At 44.2% G+C, this 19,527-nt stretch overlaps 1 protein-coding gene across 7 annotated transcripts in view; it reads left to right on the plus strand.

Moving 5' to 3' along the window:
- Nucleotides 1-18,809, plus strand: part of sipa1l2 (signal induced proliferation associated 1 like 2) — an 81,517-nt gene extending 62,708 nt beyond the window's left edge. For 3 of the 7 annotated variants that reach the window (XM_069538614.1, XM_069538610.1, XM_069538611.1), the window contains 11 exons: nucleotides 48-151; nucleotides 456-544; nucleotides 1,774-2,147; nucleotides 4,035-4,301; nucleotides 5,381-5,434; nucleotides 6,850-6,988; nucleotides 11,047-11,266; nucleotides 12,661-12,792; nucleotides 15,065-15,182; nucleotides 16,534-16,612; nucleotides 17,007-18,809. In XM_069538614.1, coding sequence (XP_069394715.1) covers nucleotides 48-151; nucleotides 456-544; nucleotides 1,774-2,147; nucleotides 4,035-4,301; nucleotides 5,381-5,434; nucleotides 6,850-6,988; nucleotides 11,047-11,266; nucleotides 12,661-12,792; nucleotides 15,065-15,182; nucleotides 16,534-16,612; nucleotides 17,007-17,153 — 1,723 coding nt within the window. In that variant the 3' untranslated portion in view covers nucleotides 17,154-18,809. The remainder of the gene's footprint in view (nucleotides 1-47; nucleotides 152-455; nucleotides 545-1,773; nucleotides 2,148-4,034; nucleotides 4,302-5,380; nucleotides 5,435-6,849; nucleotides 6,989-11,046; nucleotides 11,267-12,660; nucleotides 12,793-15,064; nucleotides 15,183-16,533; nucleotides 16,613-17,006) is intronic. The other 4 variants (XM_069538615.1, XM_069538613.1, XM_069538617.1 and 1 more) reach the window with 4 other exon arrangements.
- Nucleotides 18,810-19,527: the final 718 nt, after the last annotated feature.

The following is a 19,527-nucleotide window of genomic DNA, read 5'->3' on the forward strand; positions in this document are numbered from 1 at the left end:
TCTGACTGCAATACAGAGAATAATAATTTTCCTCTTTGTTTCTGCAGGTGTCCCTCCCCTATTCTTCATGAACGTGCAGGGGACATCCAGGGGGGAGAGGGGGAGATCCACAGGGAGAGAGAGCCTACTCTGGAAAGGACCAGATCTGCAGGTAAGCCTGTTTTCTTTAGCCAATTTCAGGCATGAACTGCAGAGAAAGTCTTCACAGTGGGGTTCAGACGTTCTCCGGAGTCAACCTAACTTATAAACGTCATATGCAGAGATCATGTATCACAGGAAGCTTGTGAATCTCGTTGTCTTCTGCATATGTGGCGTCTCTTTTTCATCCTGAGATATTTAGTATTGATCAATTCAGGAACTTATTCAATTGATAACCAATCCTGATTCAAGCGCATATAATGTCTAAAAATACGATGTAAGTTTTAAAATCTTCCTTATTCCTTCTTGGTGCACAGAGGCCAAATGGCACATCCCCTCCACCAAGATCCTGAACCCTCTGAAGCAAAGAGAAGGAGGAAAGGACTCACCCAACAAGCTGTCCAGGGTAAATCACTGACCTACTTTCATTTTAGTTTGACAGACGCTGCCCACATAGCATGTACTGGAAATTCATATTCAACTTGCTCTGGAGGGCGCAGTGTTTGAAAGTTTAATGCAGCATTGACAGTGTGTGTGCTGTGTTTGCAGTGGAGTGTTTTGCACTGCTTCACTCTGCACTGTCAGACCTGTTTTACCCCACACCGCTGTGTGAATCAGGGTGATTGTCCTTGTTTATGGGATTTGCAGCAATCAGCATTTCAATTGGGGTGTTCAGCCTCGTGTCGTCCCCTCTTGCCACTCTTTGCACTTATCACTTTGCCTTCATCAGCTTGCTAACGGGCGTCTCATCACATCACCATTTGTGGTTGTCTCACACTTTTCTAGGACACATTTTCCTAGAAGGTTGAATATATTAAGTGCTTCATACTCTCATCCTCCCCTTTTCTCTCTGTCCCCTGCTATCTCATTTATCTTTTTTTTGGGCCCATGCACTCTCTCACTCTCTTTCCTTTCTCCTTGCTGCTGGAGGCAGACACATACCGCTAACAACTTCTTTCAATGCTTTCAGCATTAACTCAGGCCAGTGGATGAAAATTTAAACCGTTCCCCTAATGCACATTGCTTGTTTTTTTTCTGTCGTTTTGATGTAATGTGATTTAAGTTGCTTCCATAATTCAGCAGCGTTTAGCGTGGCATAATGAAGAAAACATGACAGGTCGCAACCCTGAGGTCATAGTTGATGTAATTAAACATCGCTGTTAACCCCGTCCACATGGGTTTTTTTGTGGGTCAACAAATTGATTTGCAATGCTGCTGATCTACATTGTGGAACCATTGAAGTAAAGTTGGCCTGATAAGTGGTGCTTGGTGATGAATAATAATAATCTGGTTTTCTGATCAGAAAGTAGTTGATAAAATATTATAAACCCTCTTTAAAGCTAATCAGGGACCAGATCCCTTGGATCTCTCACTTAAATACCAAGATATAAAAAGGTCACGAGCAAAATAAGTGACATTCAGCGTATTGTGTTTCTATTTCTTCTTATTAATCTCAACTAGTGACAGTATCAGGGGTTGTCCCTTCAGTCAGACACACATCAACATGTAAACTGATGGGTAAACCCCTCCCTTCTGGTGTGCCAGGCATGTCAAAACACCCAGAAAAAATTATTTGCAGCTGCTGTTGGGCCTCATCTGATTTACTGTATTTCTCACTCTCTGTCTCTGCACCAGACGGGCGATAAAAACTCCAGCCACTCGAGTAGCAACACTCTGTCAAGCAACGCCTCCAGCAACAGCGATGATAAGCACTTTGGCTCCGGAGACTTGATGGACCCGGAGATGCTCGGCCTCACGTACATCAAAGGGGCGTCCACAGACAGCGGCATAGACACTAATCCCTGCGTGGCCCCCGGGGCCCGGGTGTTGCTGCAGTGCAGGATGGGGGAGCAGGGACACCCCTGGGTGTCAGAGCACCACGAGGATGGGGCGTCAGAGGAGGATCACGGGAAACTGTACTTACCACAGGGATACGCTTCTGCTATTATGTCAAGTCACGCAACGGAGGGCAGCATCGGAGACCTGAGCGAGATCTCGTCCCATTCAAGGTAAAGCACAGATGTAACTTTAATCAGTTAAATGTGTAAGTTTTAATTCTTTTAGTGTCAATGTTTTGTTTTCGGGTCATTTTAAATGGAAAAAAGCATAAATAAGGAGACTGTAGAAGCTTACACATACAGTCAGATGGTTATGGAGTCATATGCCTTTTCCTCAGCAGTCACCAGATCCAGTCAAATTAAATACCCCTGGGAGATTTTTGATTGACATGTTAGAAAGCGATCTCTCCGTGCCAGGAAGCATCGACGCTGAGACACCCACAAAGACTTGATGTGCTTGTTGCATCATCCGCAGCAACTTTATGTTTTTTCTTGTCTATGGGCAATTACTTCATTCTGTCGTGACTTAATTCATCTGTGTCGGGTCATTGATTTGCCCGCTGAGTAAAACTCACACCCTTTTCATGGTATATGGCTCGGAGCACAATCCACTGTGTTCAAACATGTGAATGTACATTCACATATACACCACCTCCGCCACACAATTCAGCCCATTATCCGATCTGTTAAACACACACACACACACACACACACACACACACACACACACACACAGACAACACAGACAACACACACATGCACAAAAGGATTGTTTCTGGCTGTTAGTTGACCTTTTCCCCTTTTCCGTGCTCCCTCACTCCTGACCCGCAGCCTGACTCATCCAGCTGTGCTGAAGCCGCTGGGTGGAGCTGCTGTCAGGCTGGAGCAACATGGGGGTTGGGGGTTGTGGGTAGGGTTCATCACACCGTGGTCCAAGTCCTCCTCACCAGACTGGGGTCCAGCTGAGAGAGGAGGGGTGTCAGATAGAGGTTGGCCCTGAAGCCACTCACAGTCTGTCTTTATGAAATAGAACGGGTACCTCTTTGTTTATGCCGTGCAGGATTATGTGGGAGCAATCTGTTCAGATCACTGAGCTGTTGGGGAGGTGTCAGAACTGTCCACTCCAGGATATCATTCAGAAATTAGGAAAGAGCACATGCCATCACCTTGACCACCCCGATGCTTCCCACCTTTAATGTGATGGACTTTGTCACCCGAGTGTCATCTGAACTAACAGTGAAGCAGTAGGAGCACACTTTGGAAGGTGTGGCCCAGATGGTCATGAATATGGAAACAAGAGTGCATAAACTGTGATGTCTCAGGGTATTTAAGCAGAATGAGAAGAGTTTGAGCAAAGTTTGTTAACAAATGATAAGATGTTCAAACCAAAATGTAAAGCTGTACAGATTATTTCAATCTCAGTCCAGTAGCTAAAAGATAAAAACTCAATCTGTCCAGGGGACTTGCCCTCACTTGTATTAGTGAGGAGATTTGCCTTAAAATAGCAATTGACAGTGTGGGTAAATAAGTCCAAAGGCATCAAATAGAATGCATGTTATATCATTAATATATAACAGAAACAAAACATTTTTTTAGGGACCAAAATGTCACTTAAATGTTAAGAATTTGATAGAAACCACTGTGAGGGAGTTGAAAAATGTGTCTGGGATTTGAATGCACTGACCCTTTAATACAGTTTGTCAGTTGATATTTGACTAAATAGTGAAAGGACAAAGTTCAACAGGAACAGTCGCATGAGAGACTGGATGTGAGTCATATTCCAATGTAGGTTAGAGGTGAACTAGCTGGAATACACTTTGTGTGGAGGAAATAAAGTCACCCTCATCAAAGCCAATAGCAGTAATCAGCTTCAAAAATCACCGTCATTTCTCAACATGGAACCTCACTGCATTGCTAGAAGACTCATTTTTCATTGTTAATGCTTTTATATACTTTTATTCACAATTTTATGTTTAGTTTTTTTTTTCTCTCATTTTAAATGCATTCATTCTCTTGTCATTTTTGAGTTACATTATGCTTTTTTTGCTGTCTGATCAGTGGCTCACACCACTCTGGCAGTCCCCTCGCCCGTGGGGCCAGATACTGTATGTCCGCTGACTCCTCCAAGGTGTACACCATCCCCCAGACCAGCAGCTCAGGGCCAGAGCCAGAGCCAGAGCCGGGGCCCAGCTCAGAGGCCTGTGGACAGACCCGGCCCGAGCTTGGCTGCAATTTGCTGGTGGGGGTGAAGACGACTGGTGGTGATGATGAGGGTGATGATGGAGACCGCAGCACTGAGGGACCTCCCAACATTTCAGAGTGTGGGTGAGTGTGTGCATGTGTGTGTGAGAACATCACCAAATAGGCTCTTGGTGTCAGTTCACGAGGCTGATATTAAGCTCAACACTATCATGCAAAGGTACATGACACTTTTCAGTCTCACTCATTGACCCCATCGCTGTTTCTCCCATCCAGCAGCTGTTTTCTCCCAAACTCGCTATTGCACGTTTGCCAAATCCGCTCCAATACAAGCATCCCTCTCCATCAGCCCACCCAGCGTTCCTTAACTGGCCTTGATTGAAGCCGACAGCCACAAAATAAATAAGCTCAATGAAGCTGCGGACATAATACACTTGGCACATGTCACTTGTGGTTATTGATTGTTCCTGTGAAATCGCGTCCCTGTGGACTGCCGTGCTGAGCCTCCACCAGATCAGCATCTCTGCTGCAGAGCCAAGCAACGATCCACACATTAGCTCGACAACACCAGCCACAGAAAAGCCTCTAGGAAAAGGGATGTAGGCAGTTATTCAGCCAGGCTCAAAATGTATATACTCCCTTCAGACTTTATATGACCAACTACAACTGACTGTTTCAGTCTGATGGTTAAATGCTTTGCTGTGAAGAGTAGGACCATTGATGGTGAAGCTGAAACACAGGTGTGTATGTGAGCGTCTGTGTGTGTGCTTGTTTGAAGGTGCTTGTGTGCCGGGCTCGGGGCATATTTTGAAGGAAAGAATGTGAGATTCGCCCTGAAAGAAAACCCCCTGCTCCTGCTCCCAAGTAATTTCATTGAGGCTTTGAAATTTGCCACTTAAGGCCTGTGTGATTGATCGCATGCACTGAAGTCATCTTTTGCCAACTTATGAAAAAGCTCTGTAATTCAGTTACCCTCCCCGTTGTTTGTTTATCTATTCCTACAGTTTTATTTCACCTTGCATATCTGTGCCTTGTGATGAATGGCCTAATGTTACTCACAGATATTGTTCTAACGTAATGAAGTTTCTCTTCCTTCATTCTAAAAACTTTCCTCCTCTGCTCTAACACTGTATGTTAACGCAGGATGTAAAAATGCTCCTAACCCCTGGCTGTTTCTCTCTTGCTGCTGCTTCTTCCTGTTCCAGAGGAGCGGAGAGCTTGCTAGCCTTCCTTCTCAAAATGCTGGCTGATCGCTCAAGGTACACAGTCAGTTAAAGTCAACCCTGTGGCCCCGATCTGACCCAGCCCACCCTCCGCACCTCCCATGTCCTAGACCACCACCCCATTCCTCTCATCATGTGCTGGCCTTGCCATGTGGCACATGCTGACAGTGGAAGGCAACCAGCTGTGGCTCAGTGGCTGTGACATTTCTGCTGTATCTCCCACAGAATCCCACTGCTGTGTACTGTCCACCAACACTTCTCCCTGTCTGACCCTCATCCAACACACTACACACACTAAGGACAGAAGCAAAGTTCTGAAATTTCAAAATAAAATGTGAGCTTTATTTTTATTATTTGGAGCCTGTGACAGTGCTCGGCAGCAGGACATCATACCTTGTATACAATAGATGAAGCAGAAATAGGTTCTGCCAAGTCATCATTATTTTTTAAATTGAGACATTAAAAATAATCGTTGGATGAAAACATACCTTCTTTTTCTCACGACCTGCATTGTAAGCATTTATCAGAGGTTCCCATGTGTTGGAATAATCTTTAGTTGCTGAGGTCAGGGCCTTAGCGTTGTTGAAGATTTCCCATAACCACAGATTGATCACAGAGGAACAAATTGGGCAGGAGTTCAAGATTCAGGGGGAAATTAAAGTTGTTTTTTTTCCTAACACCAAGTCATGAATAAACAGAGCTCAGTAAATTGCACTTCTTCATCTTAGATGCAGCCTTCACAACAGAGTAATTGTTTTTGAACCAGAGATCTCGTGGATCAGTCAGAATGCATCTGGCAATACTAGTCTATGTATTCAGGGCTTGGTTGCCATGGTGCCAAAAGCTTAAAACAGGGCAACTCTCAGCAATAATGTCTCTAGGTAACCATCACGGCCAGGCTGTCCCATCGTCTCACCGTCTAGTGTATCCCCCTGTGGCCATCTAGCACCCTGCCAACAGCACTCAGTGTGTCATGCTCACAGGCTGCTCACTAAAAGCAGAGGTCTCACAGCCACACAACTTCAGCCGCCGTGTCACTCGCATTGTCCTCGCACTACCTTGTCTCTAATTTCTGTCCCTCTATTTTCCCTGACTTTCTACCTTTCACAGTGCTCAGCTTCGTTCTTTACAGTCTCTTTAATCATTTGTTTTAGCAGACAGAGATGAGACTGGGTGTTGTTGGAAAATGAGTTTTTCTTCCCAAGCTCCCTCTCTAACCCTGTTTCCCCACAATCACCTGAGTAGCACTGAGCAGGGAGGCACCTGATGTTGGCATGCTAACACGGATTTCACCCAAAACCCCTTTGTCTGATACTGACATTATCCTCTAAATAGCTGGGGACACCTGTCATCCCAAGCTGCGATGGCTTGAGGCCTCCCTCGCAGGTTTGTGGATCGTGTGACCCCTTCTGATGAGCCCTGTTCTTCTATGCCCTCTGTATTGTCCACAGGCAGCTGTACGCTCAGGAGGCTGCCTGCCGGCTCCAGGATGCAGAGCGGGATGGAAAATCGCTGCAGAGACTTTCAAAAGAAGAATACCTTAAAATGATGCTGCCAGACAGCCCCCCGGGAGATGACAGGAGTCGGAAGGTGAGATCTTTGTGGCTGACTGAATCTCTAAATGACATGATAATTCTGACGTTTAAACACATAGACAAATAAAACCTGTTGAAACTATGATGCAATGATTGATAGCATAATTACAGTTTACTGCAACCCTTAAGGCTACTTTCTCACGCTGACTCACAGACGTGGTACATATGAGTCCAGAACCAGAGCAGATAACCTCGTGCTGGGAAGCAAGATTAAGCAGGAAAAACATCTGCTGCCTCTCAGCTAGCCCCTGCTGCCAAGCACCACAACTCTCCCAACACCAGACCCTTTCAGCCCCGACTGACTGGCACACAGTGTTTGGTTAATTTAATTTATAATGGACCTGAGTTTGATCAGTCGGGATGTCATGGATTAAAGGCAGGAAGTTGCAGAGAGTGCATCGATGTTTGATGATCCTGGTTCCTGCCGACTCTATTAATTGCATCTTGAGTTCCCCGTGCCGCCTACCGTCCCCATCCCCCATCCATTATCTCCAAGGAAAGGACCCAGGAGACGTATAAATGGGCTATTTTTGGATGCTGCTCGATTCTAATACAAAAGCATTTCATCCCCTGAGAAGACAAACATGTCCTCCGGCACAGGCAGGCCTTGTCTCTCACATGAAGAAGCTCAATGCACTGATTAGTTTGTCGCTGTCATGCATCGTGCTCACTGTATATAAAATGTGGCCCCTGTGAGAGAACAGGCTAAAATGAAAGCAGGTGTATCAGGCCTTTGCTGTGATTCTTATTCAGTTGGATCTGTTTTGTTTCCCACAGAGAAGAAAAGCACAGTAACCAGTAGAAAGGTGCACACTGCTGCCTATTGGATTCAAAGAGGAGTATGGTATTTGTTGTAATCTCACTCTCCAGTCGAATTCCGTGCAATAACACACTGTGTGGAAAAGCGATCTGGAAAAGAGATGCATGAGGGAGGGCACGATGCCAGACACTCCGACCATATACACATCTGATCCCAATGAACACATACTGTTCTTTTCTGGGAGCAGCTTCTCTGGGGCTGCATGTTTTCAATCATCAGCTGGCACGTTAAAGGAATCAAATTACAGCAATGACAATGTTGGAAACATCATTGATTTATTGTTTATTTTATTCAATCTGACTTGCTTAATCTCCTAAGTAATTAAACAGAGTCTACACTAAAGGTTAATGCGTGTGTCACTTAGGTAGTCACCCGACGCCATTCTTTGTGTGGGTGAGCAGGTGCAGAGAGGTTTTCTTCGCCAGCCGCTGTGTCCGCTGGGACGCCCCTTCCACAGACAGGCAGACTATTGTGTGGCTGACGTATAGGAAAGGCAGCTCACCGCTTATTCTCCCACAGCATTCCTCTTTTGAACCTCCTGTGGGAAAGAGAAAAAAAAAGGATTTGAAAAGGTGGTTGTCCAACACATCCTCTAAACTGCACGTCAAAGGCTTCCAGAGCTGCTTGTTGGTGTCTTTGTTCGCTGTGGGCAGCAAAGACAAAAAAAACTCTGGGAAATCAGGAAAATTCCGGTGGATGTGGCTCCACTGATAAGAGTGTGGTTGTTGTACAAAAGAATAAAATCAGGCTGCGGTGCATTTACACTGAAATTGCCTATAATCGCAGGTTTGATAAATACAATATTCTGTGTGTAATGTGCACAGCAGGTTGAGCCAACCACTGCCAAGCTGTGTTCACGGAGCCTTATTTTAAACTGTAGATGAAATAGATTGTTGCCTCTGAAAAACCATTAAGCCCTATTGCAAATTATTTCATTTGCCGTGACTCCATTTACTGGAGCTCCTGCATCTGTGGTATTTTTGCTTTATATAGAGGAGCAGCAAATCCTGTTTAAAGTTGTTTTGATGAGCGAGAACCTTATGGGTTCTAATCTTGTAAAGTTGGGTGGGAAAATGCAATAAGAGACACCCATGTTGAGTTAAAGCCTCTGAGATGTTCTTTTAAAGGTTGTGCGTGTGTTTCTGTGCCGAGCTTTGCATTCCAGTATATATATCTCCTCTTTAAAGATGTACTAGATGTTTGTTAAATTCTCACCATGAGATTTGTGCGTCTTTGAAATGGAGATGGCTGGGTGTTGGCTTGTGGGGATACCAGTTTAATGTTGGTTACAGCTGGGAAGCCAAAGGCAGACATTTACCCATCTGGCCGACTGCCCCGCATATCATTTGTGGCTACTTTTGATGTCACTCCAGCAATATTTATGTAAGCTAAATGGGACAATGATGGATGGGATGGGTGTTTGTGGTTTTGTGTGTTTAAACAAGAGATCCTCTGTCAAAACTGCAGCCACGGTCATGTAACTCTAGTATCTCTGCAGTGGTATGCTGCGTAGTGCTCCTCCGTTCACAGAAGACATCCTGCAGGATTCTGCTGTTCAAGCCCACTCAGCTTGTTTAACTTTAATCTTGTAGTTTCCTTTGACCACAACGTTGTCTGCCATAGGCTTCCATCCACTTTAGATTTGTTCCCTCTTATTTTAGAGAGCATGCACTATTTGCAAATAAAATATATTCACTTTACTTAAAGCCCACAGGCCTCACTTAACTATGCTCATCGGTCTTCTGGTTTGTAAATAAGGAACCAAAAGAAAGTGTACATGACTTAATCTACAAATATCATGATGATCCGTGTTAATTCAGCAAATTCAGGCGTTTTGAGCCTCCCTTGACAAGACAGCTCAGAGTTTATTTTCCAACTTGCTGTCGTCATTGTGATTCAACGGATTGCTTTAACTTTCCATTTACAGCATGTGTGCTTGGGGAAAAAACATTGTGTGCAAAGCTCCTTGTGACTCGGTCAGCTTTCTAAATCAATTTTGACACAGAATCATTTCAAATGCTTTTCTCTGAGTCCATCTGACAGGAAACACAGAAAGTAGCAGCCTGAAACAACCTTCAAAGCTATTCTTTGTTGTTACCTCTGCCAAGGAGGTTGTGTTTTTTGATGGTTTGCAGGATTATGCCAAAAATGCACGACCAATTTCCATGAAACTTTGTTGAGAGGTAGGACATGAAGAACAACCCATTAAATTTTTTCTCTCTTTTACATTGTGTGATTGGGAGTTTTTAACATTTTCATTGATTTCTCAGAGAATAATTCATGAATCTTGATGAAAATGTTATCCAAATTAAAATCCAGATCTAGTGAATTTAAATGTGTTTTCAGGACTGTTGGGCCTTGGCGGAGATATGTTGTTTTGTGAATGCCATTCTAGTTTCTTATTTTATTGGCAGCTATAGGATTTAGGAGAATAAATACTCAGGACATATTTTAGTAGTAGTGTTGATACAACATCATATTAATTTATATCAAAATATTATTATTTCTGATTCCTCCAGTTTGAGTTAATATGGTTGCGTCCATCCTTGTATTATGATTGCTTAGAAGACAGTGTAACTGCAGTAGTATTACATGATGAGTGGATGAATAAGCAAAATGACCTGGAAATAGATCCCAATGCACAGGATACTTCCTGTGTTTCAGTCATATTCAGAGACAATCGTGTAGCAAGCATTGAAAGTTGTTTTGCATGAATTCTTGCAGCAGTCAGGGTCAGAATATAGACTTTGGTATTCTTGTGTCCATTTAACTTGACTTTCTCACATGAATTACATGTTTTTACTTTTAAAACGTGTTTTATTTGTATCTTTATTGTTTGTAAAGCACTTTGAGCTGCTTTACTTATATAAAAGGTGCTATACAAATAAACTTATTATTATCATTATAAGCTCAGCTGCCTATCGGCTGCCTCACTGCAGTGACCTCTTGTCACCACCTCCACAAGCCCCGTCCTATATTTTTCCCACTCTGTCAGACACTCACCAGCTGTGCTCAATCCATCTGCATTTTCCTGAGAGCACAGTCTGTAATTGATTCCTGAGACTGCTCCCTGATGTTCCCTTCCCTCCTTACTGATCCCAGCTGCCTGCTCGTGTAAACGCACTGTGCAGGGAAGGTGCAGACAGGGGGCCATCGCTGGGGGTTTGCAGATCAATCGGTTCTTTGCATTGCGACCATCTCTTAACAAACTGTTCTCCTTCTCCATCTCGCAGGTGTCAGCGATCGGCAGTTTATCACCGAGGCGCTCCCTGTACCGGACGCTGTCGGACGAAAGTGTGTGCAGCAACCGCAAGGGTTCGTCCTATGCCAGCTCGCACAGCTCCATGCTGGACCAAGCCATGCCCAATGACATCCTATTCAGCACCACCCCACCTTACCACAGTACACTGCCTCCCCGCATGATCCACAACCAGGGAGCATCCAACCTCAGACGTAAGTGCACATGGTGAAATTCACATGGGCCCACGTGGGGCTGAAGAAACATCTGACAACTTGTAAAATATTTGATTTAAGCAAGAATAGAGAGAGGAGGACTAATGTCTTTCTCTGCATGTGGTTTTTGGATTATCAACCTTCTTCTGTGGCACCAGGCGAGAGTCAGGATAAAGATACTTGTTTGAAGAGCCACTCTGGTCATAAATCTCATTAGCACAACTGGTGAACACTCCAGCAACACTCCTCAATATAGCCAACTAATTCGAACCGGGTGAAGTAGTGTGCAACTTGCGAGGGGCCCGCTGCTCCGTCTGCATTAAGCAGACACCTGTCACTGCTGGCTAGCGCTCCCCTCTCCACTGTTCACTGAATATGTATCAGCAATGAGAGGTGTGATGTGTCCTTCCTGCGCTGCTGCAGGTCGTTAAGATATCTGACATGAACATGCCTATTTTTCCATCAGGAGTGTCACAATGTCTGTCATACATAATGTTTCATTCACTCATCAGTCCCTGCCTGCCTCCCCTCTCCGTCCCTCCTGTCTCATTACCATACAGCTCCTTGCCCGTCTCCGGCTAACATACCGAGATAGAAAATGGCTTTTGGAAAGATGCTTCTCTCTCTTTAGCCTCTTCTGGCTGTCAGCCTGATGGATTCCTGATTGTTTTGAAGGGTAGCTGAGCACACAGGCCTGCTGAAACAGCCCAGTTTGGTAAACAGAGAATCACTCCAACTTGAGACGCTGGATAAATTGAAAGGAGAGTGTCAGCATCACCTCAAGCTCTCTCTGACTGTTCTCTGCTTCTCCACTCACAATTTTTTTTTCTGAACACCCCTCTCTGCAGAATGGGAGCTTGTTTATTGCATTCCCTGTCTTTCAGGGCTGAGAGCAAGGGAGGGTAGAGGGAGACAGAAGGGATGGAAAGGAGATATTGATTGAGACATGGAGACATTCACTTAGACAAGTCATTTATTGCCCCTCAGACAGTGCCTTTGCGTGCGCTATGCAGAGATAGCAGTCGCTAGTCTGTCATTCTGTCACATTGATAGAAAAATATTCTTTCCAAAGATAAATTGTTTGCAAGCGTAAGGAGGATTTCTCGTTTAAGTGTATTTAGATCAGAGGTGGACAGAGTTGATGGTATGATTGGATCCGAGCGACTAGTGAGCACAGGCGAGCGAGGTGTCCTGCTGTGCAGGGCTGGAGTTAGGTAAAGATAATCTCTTTTAGCAGCAATGACTAGTTCAAATAAAACCCCTGCCCCCCCCCCCCTAAGCCTCTCCATTCTCCCGACCCCTCCTGTCTGATGCAAACTGATGGGTGACTCAGATTAGTCCTTAAACCCAGGCCAGGCAAAGACACTGATCGGAGTGCCTGCCTGTCTCTGCAGATGAGTTTTGGTTCTCTGATGGCTCCTTGGCGGACAGGTCCAAGTTCAGCGACCCGGGCCTCATGCCCCTCCCAGACACCGCCTCGGGCCTGGACTGGTCCCACCTGGTTGATGCAGCACGAGCCTTCGAAGGTAACCAGCCTGGCTGAAGCTGCGGGCACTTTGTGCAACTCCTCCCCCCTACACCACCACCTTCTTCCCCCTTAGCCATCCTAGCTGCTTAGCACGTGTGTGTGTGTGTGTCGGCAACCTGCAAGTGCTCAATGGCTTGCATGTGTAGGTTTGTGTGTGCTGCGTGTTTGTGTTTCTTAAGTGCTGTAGGAGGTGACTTTTGGGAATCCCTCTGCTTTTTGCGCCTCCACTCTGAGCCCCATTGCGATTCCCATCGAGCAGTGTAACTTGGAAGAATGAGCCATCATTTCTCTGCACGGACACAGAGCCAATTTTCACACCATAAAGTCAGCAAGTTACCACTCAGGGAGGGCTCTCAAAGCGGTGACTTGTACTATTAAGCTCTTGGGTTGATAGTTTGGGGGTAATTTCAGGTCCTCTCTTGGCCTTCTGTCCATTAACTCTGAATACGGTCCACTGGAGGATGGTGGTTTTTTTCTTCTTCTTGTAGAAAATGAAGAGACACAATTTATACAGCCCAAAGTGGCAGATTCTCCCTTTACAAATAGAAATCTTCATTTTTTTAAAGATGGACTGATGTTTCTTATTAAACGTCTGAACAGTTTGTGTTTTGTGGTGGCACCATAGACTGTATATAAAGGGTGGCACCTGATCTGGGATGAGGGATGTAGGAAACAAGCACTCACATAAATGTATGAGGATTTAGTCTCTTACTTTACACCTTATCACCTCATGATCGACATCATCACTTTTTATTACTTTAGGTTTTTTTCTAGTTTTCGACCACTCTCATGCCATCAATCACGAAATCTACAAATCTAACATGCCACGAGTTTCCTTCCGTTTGACCTCGCCCCGACCCCGCGACCAGCGATCAGGCAACGAGGCATGTGACCGTTCATTTGTCATAATTAATGAATCCACTGTGGAGTTTCTCCTTTGATACGTTCCCTGCTGCATCGCCTGCAGCATATCATTTAACAAGAGTGGAATCAGTGGAGATGATGCAGAATCTGACTGGCAGCAAGAAGGCAGTTGTCACGTCACCCCGGCTGGCCCAGAAAAAAAGCGCTGTGTTAACCTGATGCTTGTTGCTGAGCAGAAAGTGGCTCAAGGCTGTTATCATGTATGTTTAACCAACCCTGTTTACAGCACGGAGAGAAAGAGGTTGGCAGAGATGTAAAGCATTTGTAGTTTTCAGTACCGTGGTCCTGTGTTTTCTGAGAGACGATTCATATTCATGATGCACGTTTGGATTGGCTTTCAGCACCCAAAAAAACCCACCGTGCTTTTTGTGCAATTACCGAAAGCTCTCGTTGTAAACAACTGGGATATGTTTCAGTATTTACTCACAAATAAATTAAGCACAGCATGTTCACTTATGTAGATTGTCATGATTTCTCTTTAACGTAATCTGTGTTTGTTTGAATTTTAGCCGCTTGTTCGCTAAATCTGTGGAAACACGGGGTCACGCAGAAAAAAAAGGACAAGCTGCTTGCCTGACGCCGTTTTCCTCGATGTCTTTAATCTTTCTGATGCAGCCATCGAATATGATGAAAATGTTCATTCATATGTAAATGAAAGCATGGCCTCCCTTTTCCTGCCTCGTCTGAGCAGCCGACTCCGGGCTGCATCAGCTTTTGTCTTGGAGTGGATTAGCTTTCATTTGGGGGCTAAATTAATGGAAGGGGTTCCTTAATCTTTTCTATGAATATGCAGATCCTCCTATCTTTAGTCTCAGACCAAGGGCTTGAGTGAGAGTGGATTCTAAAGAAAAGAGCATTATTCCTCCAAACTGAGCAGTCCCTGAGCGTAACATGCCAAGTTTGGGCTTTCCATGGGGCTTTGAGGGAGCTTAAGGGCCTGATATGGTAAAACAAGCATGACTGGTGCCTTACAGCTCTGGGATTCAGCCCATTATGAGCCAAACAGCTGTTGGAGGAGCCTCAGAGGGGTGAGGGCACCAGAGCGACACCCAAGGGACTAACTTGATCTGTAATAGTCAAAAAAGGCTGTTTACCACCTTGTTCCTTATTCTCTGGTTAAAAACTTCTTAGTATAGGCGGACTGTCTTCAGTGGTTTCAACCAGAACTAGTTCATTCATATAAAGCATGAATGAATGAGTCACCCCCATCCTGTCAAGTGCTTGCGTGTGTGTTATTCTGCTCTATTTTAGCTGCATGTCGACACTGGGAATTTTCTGAACCTATTTCCTGTTTTTTGATGTTAAGGGCAGATTATGACCTGTTACGTCACCTGCTCTCTCTCCAGATCAGCGCGTGGCGTCCTTCTGCACCATGACGGACATGCAGCGCGCAGAGGCTTTGCAGATCTCAAGAGAACTGACCAGACGTGTGGTGGAGGCGGAGGGAGCTGCACTGGAAGCAGAGTACGGCCTTACCGACAGACACAAACACACAAGCACCGCACCAATGATTCGGGAGCAAGTGAATAATTGACTCTTTGTTCAACCCTGCACCCAAATGGTGATCGTCCAATCATAGCTTGGAGGCCGTACCTCGGCACAGCAGGCCTGTCAAGAAGATTTCTCCACTTGATGAAGCAGTGTGCATGAAACTCTAACAAGAGCAACACTCTGTTTGTCAATAGTAAGGTGGTGTCACCTTAAAAAACTAAAGAACAAAGGTGTACAGTGTGAATCAAACTGTCTGGTAGGAGTAGAACATCCAGAGTGGGAGCCACAGTGTTGGTATATTAGAGTTTAGTGTAACTATAGAAGCTCTATCCTGCTCTTTATGCGGTTTGGAAAAGCTCCAGAAACTTCAGTCAAACCAGTTTCAGATTGTGAAACTTTTGGCAAACGCATAGTTGTGTCTCGTCTTTGAATATGGGTGAAAGTGAATGTTGTATGTCTGCTAGAAATGAGCAGCCTGCTTGTTTTACTGACAAACTGGGCTGTTTTCTTGGTCTGTGGTGATTCTGGTTGCAGCTTTCTTTCTGAAACTGCAAAAGTGCCCTGCAGCTGGTGAAGAGCAACTGCTGGCCTTCAGAATGCTGAAGCCACCGCTGCTGCACAAAGAACATCTGCTAACATCTGGCTTTTGTCTTCAATGGGAAAAGATATCAACATGCACTCTCAGGTCAAATGACTCTGCAGTAGACAGGTTTTAATGAGCTCCGATTGGCAGTGATGGAAACATGACACCCTGATGAACACACTAAATTCTCCTTTTTCTGCGCAACATCACATTGTGCATTGAACTTATGGGTGTGGGTACATAAATAGCCATAATCGTTTGAGTCATTCACCTGATTTATGGGTAAAAGAGGAATCAGTTGTATTCAGGCACCACTTTGTCGTGAATGGACATGTTGTCATGATTGACACTTGAAGTAATGAGTCCCAACCACCACTGCCACAGAGCCCTGGTCCCCTGTTTATTCACAGTTTATTAATATTGAACATACCGTGAGTCCAAATTGCACAAAATTTGACACTGAACTTCCTCAGTCCCTTAACAATAGACAAGTGTGAAGCCAATCAGATGAACAGTTCTGAATAAACATGAGCCACATAGGTAAATCTGCCTCCATATTAATTGTAAACTGCAAACTCACTGTGTGAGAAGAGAAATGTTGACTGGCAACAGCAGCTAAATGCAGGACTTAACAAGGAGTCCATTATTAGCTCCTGTATCCTGGTAGAAACTGTTCGGTTTTATTTCTGTGATTTTTCTGTCTTGAGTCTTAACTGGAAGCTGTGCTCTTCTCCTCTGCAGCGGCTCCCCCTCTACGCTAACCGGCAAAGTCAACCAGTTGGAGGTGATCCTCCGGCAGCTGCAGCATGACCTCAGAAAGGTACGATGTGTATATCAAACTAATCTCTTGATTAGGTGTTCACCAGCAGTCTCTTTTCTTTGCACTCCTTCTCACATCAGCACTGTGCATGACTGTGTCACGCAGCTCAGGAGAGTAAGACACTGAGTAATGGGCGCCCTGAGGTCTGTGTAATATAAACTCATCCACTTAATTCAATATCCTGCTTCCTTTCCTTATTGTGTCCCAGCCCAACATTTCCCCACCTCCACTAATGTGCTAGAAATGGAGAGAGGAAATGCACTTTTATCAGGACAAAGAAAAGGCCGCTTTGCTATGTTAACGCCCCCCGTTTACACAGCACTGACGAAAGTTAACACATTTAGTTTTGCTCCGTGTCCCGGTGCTGATTGTGTGTTTGTGTTGGTGTGTTCAGGAGAAAGAGGACAAGGCGATGTTGCAGGAGGAGGTGCAACACCTGAGACAGGATAACATGCGGCTGCAGGAGGAGAGCTTGACGGCGGCGGCTCAGCTCAGGAAGTTCACAGAGTGGTTCTTTCACTCCATCGACAAGAAACCCTGAGAGGGACGGAGAGAGAGAGAGAGACCTGCAGAAAGAGAACAAGAGAGAGCAAGATGGCCTTCACTCCCACTCAACTCCTACTTAAGACTCCCAGATGATCCACAGGCAAACAAACTTTAAAACAAACCTTTACAGGCCCCTAGAGAAATTAAGACTCTTTAAAATAAATGGCTTTAGGAGACTGTCGTGCAGCCGTGTGTGGAGTGACTTGAAACCCTGATCTGAACCTTTAGCTTTGGGATCGTCCTCTTGTCTGCTGTGCGGGGCTGTTTCTTGCGTTAACGGTTTCTCTGTGCTGGCAAATAGGACTCTCGGGAAGCGTCCTCATATCCGGTGCTGGAAGGAGGAATAGAGAACGGCGAACCCCAAGGGGCCCCCCAGCCCGAGTCCCCGAGATCTTCTTACAGTAGTGGAATGTAAAGCTCATTTACTGTAGTCAACATATAATCTACCTACGTATGTCACGTCAGTCTACTGTACTGTATTCTCAGCTGTACTGTATCATACTGCGCACACTGTCACACAGCTGTTTCTGTGCCGGCCTTCATGGACACAGGAAAAGTAGAGCGGGTGAGGAGGGGAGGAATGTACTGGACATAATGAAGTGGTACTTACTGTCTGCTTGCACCAAGAGGAATCCACATGAGTCGGGTCTTGAAACGTACCGTGGTTGTGGGGGGGAAACATGAATGTAGCTCAAATGAGACCCTTTTATTTTCTCTGGAAGTCACAAAAAAGTTTCAAGGTTTGATGTTTTGCTTTTCGTTGAATTAATTCCACTTTTTCTTTGTCCTCAGTGTCGTATCGTAGGGTCACACGGCAGTAATTTTGATGTTTCAAGGTGCTTTTCCCTACACACACATATACACACGCGCGTTTGTCTGTAGTTTTTTCCATTCACTGTCACAATGTCCTAGCAATAACAAAAGTGGTAGTTTCAAAACTGTGTTTTAAAAAAAAAAAAGAAGTTAGCACAAACGTGAAGAGTTCCTGTTGAGAAGCAGTTGTATTTGACATGTATTTATAAAACTGTGCCTAAAATTCTCGGTTGTAAATGGATTGTTTCTCTTTGCTTTTAGTCGTCTTTTCTAAACACAAGCCTTGTCTGTGGCTCACTGATATAAAATCCTGTGTGTGGATGATGATGATGTGTGTGTTTGCATGTGTGTGTGTGTGTTGGGGGTTTAGTTTCACAGCAAAATGTGTTCTTATGCAGTGGTTTCTAGAGCATTAGAGCAGGCGCCAGTGAACCACACTTACAATGCCAAATGTGTTTATTTCTGTACATATCTGCCACAGAAGTGTCTTGTATTTAACACTATTATTTAAGCTTATTTAACCTAAAGTTGTTTATTTTATTAAAAGGTTTTTGTTTTGAGTTTTTTTTCTGCACTAAGGAGAGATAAAGCTCTGTGTATGTTGTAAAGTGTGTAGCTTGCCAGGGCAAAAAAATATATATATTTAAATATATAAATGATGAATTTTTTTGGAGGTTCCAACATTTGGATGCTGCTAGATTACAGTTTGCTGGTTTGTATGCTTTTAAAAATGTCTCTCTCCATAAACTGTCTCATCCCTGGTGGGACACTGGTGGCTTTTTTTTTTTGGTTCTAATTTTTGCTTTGTTTTTTTAAATAAATGTAGTTGTACAAATAAGTAATTGTGCGGTCTTTATTGCAAATTGTAGCTTTCCAGACAACCATTATATAGCCACACTCATAATAACTATAAAAACTTTATTTACATTGCAAACATTCAGAACAGTTACAAGGTGCTACCCATGATAAAAATGAAGAATTGAAGATAAACAATAGAAAACAAGAATGGAAATGTTACAGATGAGAAAAGAGTACCAACAAACAAAAATAAAATATAATGATTAAAACAGGCGGTGTGGTCGGAGCTATATTAAAAGAATATAGATGAATACATAAGAATTATAAATTCAAGGTGATTTCAGGCCCCAAGTCCTGAGAAGGCTCCTCAGTGAGATTGTTCTAAACCGTGGGAGCCCTAACAGAAAATGTGAAATGATGAACAGTCACCATTTCACATTTTCTGTTAGGGCTATACTGAGGAGCTGAGGTTACAACCAGGCGTAGGTAAAACGTAAGCTGTCATTTATGCAAACTCTAAAAACCATAAGTTCAATAATGTAGCACTCAGTGGTGGTAAATGAAGAATTCCCATTTTTAAACTGTCTCAAACTGATAGTTTGCAGAGCTAACCATGTTTCCTGTCTTCACTAAGCTAACAGTTTGCTCTAGCTTTATATTTACTGTGTGAATCAATGAACACATTTCCCTTCTATGCCTGTGTCTACACTGAGACTCTCCTCTCCCCACTGGTTGTGTGAAGTTATCCCTTCCTAATG

The sequence above is a fragment of the Paralichthys olivaceus genome, chromosome 14, assembly GCF_024713975.1.
Source record: "Paralichthys olivaceus isolate ysfri-2021 chromosome 14, ASM2471397v2, whole genome shotgun sequence".
NCBI lineage: Eukaryota > Metazoa > Chordata > Actinopteri > Pleuronectiformes > Paralichthyidae > Paralichthys > Paralichthys olivaceus.